This window comes from Sturnira hondurensis, unplaced genomic scaffold, assembly GCF_014824575.4.
Source record: "Sturnira hondurensis isolate 20B ecotype Veracruz unplaced genomic scaffold, ASM1482457v3 Scaffold0000867, whole genome shotgun sequence".
Classification (NCBI taxonomy): domain Eukaryota; kingdom Metazoa; phylum Chordata; class Mammalia; order Chiroptera; family Phyllostomidae; genus Sturnira; species Sturnira hondurensis.
In genome coordinates, this window is record NW_028073498.1 from 3,230,375 (window position 1) to 3,238,183 (window position 7,809).

Genomic DNA, 7,809 nt, shown 5'->3' on the forward strand with positions numbered 1-7,809 from the left:
GACACAGACCTGAAAGAGATTTTACACCAGAACAGCATAATGCAAATGAGTATACATTAACATAAAGGTGGTGGTTGCTAAGGAGGGAATGGGTAGTAGGAAGGTCAGGCAGTCAGAGAAGACTTCCTGGAGGGGGTGAGTTTTGACTCATGTTCATGAGGCATGATTTGGGGCAGGTTTAGAGGAGGACAGTATGGGCAGAGAATGTCCTGAGCTAAGATTTGCAGGTGAGAAGGAGCAGAAAGGTATGCATAAAATAGGTAGCTTTTAAAAATTTACTCAAGTATCACAGCCTTGTGTAGGAAGACAAGGAGAACGATTCATGTGCCATTATAAATAAAAGGAATTAACTGGGGAATGGAGTCAGGTTTCAATTTCCCAGTTCATTCTTGGATTTTTCAATGTACATTGCAGTGAAAAAATACAAATGGAGTTTGAGACAAGCCTTCGGAGACTGATGAAGCGTTTCAGTAAAGAAGTCCAAGAGAACACACACAAGGTAAGGGCAGGAACAACGGAAAGGACAGCGTTCCTCTGTGTCGGGGCGGGGTGCTGTGGTGGAAGGAACTTGGGTTTCCAGTCCGTGAAACCTAGGTCTTATTTCTGATTCTCTTACTCACTGTGTGACCTTGGCAAGTTTCTTATTCTCTCTGAGGCTTAGTTCCCTCATCCTTGAAATAAGGGGTAGCAATAGTGTCTTCCTCAAGGGTGGTTGTGAGAATTAAGCAAATGACACATGTAAGGTGCACAGCACAGTGCCTGGCATGGAGCACCGGCTAAATAACAGACACCATCCATCTCTTCTTTCAACTGTCTAATGACACTAATTCCGATATCAGCTGAAGTCACTGGCTTTTGAGTTCATCATGGTTATTGAACATGTTTTATGGACCTAGCAGGGTTCTTGGCATTGTGGGGAGAGAGCCTTGCATAAAGTTTATTTCCTTCTATTAAAGGGTTTCTGATCTCACAAGATGGAAGTAGAAGGCCTCAAACCAGAGAAACTTAAGACTTGGAAGAAAGAAAGAGCTCAGTGTGGGTGCGAATAGCTGAGGAAGGCTTTATTTAGGAGAAAGAACAGCATGTTGAGATGGGAGAGGACAATCTGGGAAGATTGCTCTCACCAAGTTGCAGAGGGGATGGAGGGCAACCAGTTTGCCTGCATCTTGGAGGATGGTTGTGTTGGAGGCCAGATGAGAGTGTGGCCAGGGAGGACTTTGGTTTTTCTTCCACGTGGCAGTGGGCAGCAGAGAAGGTGGTGATAGGATGGATGGAGGAGACACTCCACAGCAGCCACAGAAACTTAGAGGTGAAACGTACACATAGCAAGAACAGACAGGAGATGAGACGGGAACTGGCGTGATGCCCACCTCACAGCAGCCTTGGGGAGTAAATGAGATAGCCATGATTCTCGTACCTCTTTGGTGTTGGAGAAGAAAGAAAGAGACCGAGGTTTGAAGCTTAAGTGAGAGGAGAAGTGCAATGCCATTGATTGAAGTAGGCAGGCTATGAGTGGGAAGGAAGACCAATTTTGAAGTGAAAATGATGCAAATCTATGTGTGAAGGAAGGGGAGGACAGTCACATGATGATTTCTATAGGTTGAGGAAGGGTAGGCGTGGAGGTCAGAGGTGAGACTGGTGTGGGGTCAGAGCAGAACGGGTGGGTTGAAGCACACACGGAGGTGCCGGCTGCGTGCAGTGAGCCCCTGCTCCCCCTGGCTTTGACTGTTACTAGCCCGTGAGCAGTCTTACTGTTCTTTTCCACTACTCACTTTTCCCCCACACTCCTGAGCACACCCCAGACATTGCAGCATTTCATCCATAGTCCCTTCGGTGTGTATCTCTAAAAGACAAGGCCTCCTGGAAGAAAAGAAGTTTGTATTTTGAGATTCGGGATTCTTTGAGGGAATGAGTAGCTGGATAGAAGAGGGGGTGAGACAAAAATCTTGGCAAATGGCTAATGTTAGTATTTTTACTTTTTTTTGTATGTAGAAATGCCAACAAATATTTCCTGCCCACAAAATGCCTTTTAAATTTGGCAACAAAAATCCTTCTGATTTTTAGCATTTCTTCCATGTCTTCCTTTTTGTCTTTCTTCCCAGGTTCACCTTCTGTGCCTGCTGGCAAATGGCTTCTATCGAAATAACATCTGCAACCAGCCTGATCTGCAGGCTATTAGCCTCTCCATTATCCCAGCCCACTTCACCCGAGTGCCTCCTCAAGACGTGGACATCTGCTACCTGTCAAACCTGGTGAAATGGTATGGTCCTCTGGCCAGTGTGGCACAGCCTTGGTGTAGGATTTGTGTCTCTCTCAGAGGCTGGGTGCAGGTCACTTCTACAGATATCCCCTGAAGCGATCCTGTAAGCCAGACAGTGGGCATGGCATTGAGTGTAAGAAATGTCAGCCATGATCTCTGTCCTGGTAGAGCTCTAGGTTGGCCAGTGTGACAAATACACCCAGTTAAGTAGAGTAGGGACCAGTGGTCTGGAAGAGGTATACTGGGGACTGTGGGCACGTGGAGCTGGGACACTTACCTCAGCTGCGGGGTCTGGGAAGGTGAAGTCTAAATTGGGTCTTCACTGCAGAAGCTAGTATAAAGGACACATGGAGAACAACTAAGGGGGGTGTAAATGGGACGGAGGTGGGGAGAACAGGAGGATGGGCTGGGATGGGAGTGGAGGACGGAAAACTGTACTTGAACAATAATTAAATTTAAAAAATATTTAAAAAATAAATAAAATAAATTGGGTCTGCACTGATGAGTAGGAGTTAGCCATACGGGGTGGGAAAGTGGAATAAAGGCGGGGGCTCACAGTTCCCTTTCCAGACTTCCCCTTCTGATTTTCTTGGCACAAAGAACGGAATTCCTCTTTGCTCTGGCCTCTCACACGAAGGAATGTCCGGCTTCTCTCCAGGTTCATCGGGACATTCACAGTTAACTCCGAGCTTTCAGTCAGTGAGCAAGACAGCCTGCAGACCACACTGGAAAGGAGATTTGCGATTTACTCTGCGCGCGATGATGAGGAATTGGTCCACGTGAGTGATTCTTCACGGCAGCGCTCTTTTTATTAGAACTTTTGGCAAATGACGGTGGCAGTCATGTGCCAGATATCGTTCCAGGTGTTTTACATGTTTTTCCTTACTCGGTCCTCATAAAATAAAGAATAGGTACTCAAACTTAAAGAGGCTAAGGAACTTTCTTAGGTTCATCGACTTGGCAAGCATTGGAATCAGGGTTGGGACCAGTGTGTGAGCTTAAGGCCTGCACTCTTCCCTTTCTATTACTTGGTGGCCTGATGTGTTAAAGCAGTGGATTTTTGGTCAGGCGCCCTAGGATTGTTTCCGTTAACTATTCAGAAATTGTGTTCAGAAGGTCTAAGGAAATGTTGCACGTTGGCTGCTGAAATCCTTAGAGAAGTATTTCCGTACTTTCTAGTTTGAGTGACAGCATTGGCAGGCAGCCAGTGCGGTTTCTGTCTACCAAAAGCAGTCCTGGTGAAGGCCTCTTAATGTGTAGACAGGCTTTTTCAAATGCTTGGAATAACCTTGGGTAAGGCTCCGAATAAAACAAAAATACAGGTAGATATATGGAAGATACATTCCAGGAATCTGTCCCTGGAAGATTCCTGTGAATAGACACCTTTGTGCCTGAGCCCCAGATTCCCTGCTTGTTTAGGGGAAAAGGCCATACTTTTTGTATCTTTAGAGGCTAAATGACTGGCATCTTTACCTCTCTCTTTCTGATTTGGTTTGATAAGGTCTGGCCAGTAATTATGCTGTAATACCAGCATCCAGAGAGAAACATTAATATTTGAGTACTGTTCTCCAATATTTGTTCCTGTGCATTTGTGTTTATATACATTTATTTTCATTCGTGGGGTTTTTTTAAAGCAAAAACATACAGATTTTTTAAGTAAACAATTCGGTGACATTTAGTGCATTTAGAGTTTTGTACAACCACCACCTCTATTTCCAAAATATTTGGGGGTTGCTACCCCAAAAGGAAATCCTGTACCCATTACACAGTTACTCCTCATTCTGCCTCTTCCACCCCCTCAGGCACGTGGCAGCCACCAATGTGCATTGTCTAATGATTTACATATTCTGGACATTTCATATAAAAGAAATTGTACATGTGGTGTTTTGTGTCTGCCTTCTACCACTTAGCGTGTTTTCAAGGTTCATCTGTGTTTGCAGGTTGTATGAGTACTTCATTCCTTTATGAAGGAATGAATATTATTCCTTTGTATGGAAAGACCACATTTATTTACCCATTCATCAACTGATGGACTTTTAGATAGTTTCCACCTTTTGGCTGTTGTGAAGAGTATTGCCGTATACATGTGTATGTGTATTTATTGGAGTGCTTGTTTAGTTCTTTTGGGTATATACCTAGGAGTGGATTTCCTGAGTCATATGGTCATTGTAGGTTAAACTGGACTGCCACGCATTTCCACAGCAGCTGCACTGTTCCACCAGCAATATCCAAGGGTTCCGATTTCTACAAATTCTCACCAACACTTACTATTTTCCATGTTTTTATTTATTTATTTTGAAAGATTTATTTATTTATTTTAGGGGGGAGGGAGGGAGAAAGGGAGGGAAACATCAATGTGTGGTTGCCTCCAGCGCACCCCTACTGGGGACCTGTCCTGCAACCCAGGCACGTGCCCTGACTGGGAATCAAACCAGTGACCCTTTGGTTCTCAGGCCAGCACTCAGTCCACTGAGCCACAGCAGCCAGGGCTCTGTGTTTTTATTCTAGTCATCCTAATTGGTATGAAGTAGTATCTCATTGTGGTTTTGATTTACATTTCCCTGATAACTAATGGTAGCATATTTTCATGTGTGTATTGGCCATTTATATATCTTCTTTGGAGAAACGTCTATTCAAGTCTTTTACCTATATTTTAATTGAGTTCTTTGTCTTTTTGTTGTTGAGTTGTAAGAGTTCTTTATATATTTTGGGTACTAGACACCAATCAGATACATGCTTCACAAATATTTTCTCCCATTGTTTAGGTTGTCTTTTCACTTTCTTGATAAAGACCTTTGATGTAGAAAAGTTTTAATTTTGACAAAGTCAAAATTTTTTGTTTGTTCCTTATACTTTTGGTGTCATATTTAGTACTTCCTTGTCAAATCCAAGGTCATAAAGATTTCCTTCTATATTTTCTCCTAAGAATTTTACAGTTTTAGCTCCTAAATGTACGTCTTTTATCCATTTTAAGTTAATGTTTGTGTGTCATGTGAGGTAGGTGTTCAACTTTATTCTTTTTGCATGTGGGTATCTAGTTGTCCCAGTGCTATTTGTTGAAGGACTGATCTTTCAACTATTTGTTGAATTATTTTTTCTACTTTTTGAAAAGAGAGGTTTTTCAATGGGGATTGAGTGGTCTCGGCACTCTTGTCAAAAATCCACTGGCGTAGGGGTGTGGGTTAACTTCTGGCTGCTCAATTTTATTCCATTGGTCTGCATGTCTCTCCTTATGCCAGTACCACACTGGTTGATTGCTATAACTTTGTAGTAAGTTTTGAAATTAGGAAGTGTGAGTGAAACTTCGTTCTTCACTTACAATTTTGTTTTGGCTATTCAGTGGCCCCATGCAGTTTCACATGAATTTGATGATCTGCTTTTTCATTTCTATTTTTTTTAAAAAGGCCATTGGGAGTTTGATAGGGATTACATTGAATTTGTCGATTGATCTGGGTAGTGTTGCCATCAAGACAGTATTACGTCTTCCAGTTCACTAACATGGATGTCTTTCCGCTTATTTTGGGTCTCATTTCTTTATGTTGTGTATCGTGGTTTTCAATGTACTTGTCTATCACTTTGGTTAAATTTTTTCCTAGGTATTTTTTTATTCTATCATAAATAATACTGTTTTCTTCATTTCCTTTTTAGATTGTTTATTGCAAGTGAACAGGAACACAGCTGATTTTTTATGTTGATCTCATACCTTAAAACTTTGCTAAATTTACTTATTAGCTCCAGTGGCTTTCTTGTACATTCTTTCATATTTTCTATGTATAAGATCTTGCTATCTATAAATAGAGATAATTTTACTTCTTTTCCAGCTTGGATGCCTTTTGTTTCTTTTTCTTGTCCAATTCCTCCAGCTGCAACTTCCAGTTCAGTTTAGAATAGCGTTGATAAAAGCAGGCGTCCTTGTCTTGTTCCCAATCTTGGGGATGGAGAAAGCTTTCACTCTTCACTGTTGAATATCTTGCTAGCTGTGGGTTTTTAATCAATTTTCTTAGTTGTGTTGAAGTTTTCTGAGTGTTTTTATCATGCAGGTGTGTTGGATTCTATCAAGTGCTTTTTCTTTGTCATTTGAGATGATTGTGGGTTTTTTCTTTATTCTATCAATATAATGCTTTGCATTGATTGATTTTCATGTGTTAAACCACCCTTGCATTCCTGAGACTAAATCCCACTTTTTTATGGTGTATACTTTTTTTGCAGTGTAAACCAAATATGTATTCTAAAATATGTATTAAATCTAAAGAGCACAGTAAAGTATACAACACAGAATACCAATTTAATTTTATTGAATAAGAAATATTCAAAACAGAATAAAACCATATTATTTTTAAAACCTTTTGAATCAGAACAAAACTGGATATAAAATGGCATATTAAAAAAGGAAATCAAATTTGGTCATGTGTGAAAATAAGTATACACAACGCACAAGTAGAATTTATTCCGTATATGTCAACATTCAAGTTTAATTGATGTCATCCACTATATCAATAGACTAAAGAAAAATAATTGTATGACCATATTAATTGAAATAAAACAAGCATTTGATAAAACCCAACACCCATTCATGGAAGAAAAAAACATACTGTAATTTAGGATTAGAGGATAACTAACTTAACTTAATGAAGAGTACCCTAATAAAAACCTACAGCTAAGATTATGCTTAGAAGTGAAATACTAAATGATTTCTTCCTAAGATCAGAAATAAGACAAAATATCTGCTCTAACTGCTCTTATTCCAAATAGTTTTGGAATTTTTAACCAGTATCATAAGCCAAGAAAAAGAAATAAAAGACATGTTAATCAGAAAGAAAAAAATAAAAACTGCCTCTATTTTCAGATGACATTGTTGTATACATAGAGAATCTATGTAGAATCTAAGACATCTACACAAAACCCCCCTGAAAATTTCTTAGAACCAATAGGTAAGTTCATCAAGGTCATGGTGTACTAGATCAACATGCAAACATCAATAAATTTTTAAATATATTTTATTGATTATGCTATGGCAGTTGTCCCATTTTCTTCTCCCCTCTATTCCCCCCCACCCTGCACATCCCCTCCCACTGAAATTCCTTCCCCTTTAGTTCATGTCCATGGGTCATACATATAAATTCTTTGGCTTCTACATTTCCTAACTATTCTTAACCTCCCCCTGTCTGTTTTCTACCTACCATTTATGGTACTTATTCTTTGTACCATTTCCCCCTCTCTTCCCCCCTTCCACTCCCCTGCAGATAACCCTCCATGTGATCTCCATTTCTCTGATTCTGTTCCTGTTGTAGTTGTTTGCTCAGTTTGTTTTTGTTTTAGGTGTGGTTGTTAATAACTGTAAGTTTGTTGTTATTTTACTGCTCATAGTTTTGATCTTTTTCTTGGTGAAGTCCTTTTAACACTTCATATAATAAGGGCTTGGTGATGATGAACTCCTTGGACTTGACCTTATCTGAGAAGCGCTTTATCTGCCCTTCCATTCTAAATGCAAGCTTTGCTGGATAGAGTAATCTTGGGTGTAGGTCCTTGCCTTTTATGACTTGGAATAG

General features: G+C 40.3%; 1 protein-coding gene across 3 annotated transcripts in view; it reads left to right on the forward strand.

The window, feature by feature from the left end:
• Nucleotides 1-7,809, forward strand: part of XPC (XPC complex subunit, DNA damage recognition and repair factor) — a 41,383-nt gene that overhangs the window by 13,684 nt on the left and 19,890 nt on the right. For all 3 annotated transcript variants that reach the window (XM_037051355.1, XM_037051339.1, XM_037051348.1), the window contains exons 5-7: nucleotides 415-499; nucleotides 2,103-2,260; nucleotides 2,919-3,039. In XM_037051355.1, the coding sequence (XP_036907250.1) occupies nucleotides 415-499; nucleotides 2,103-2,260; nucleotides 2,919-3,039 (364 nt within the window). The remainder of the gene's footprint in view (nucleotides 1-414; nucleotides 500-2,102; nucleotides 2,261-2,918; nucleotides 3,040-7,809) is intronic.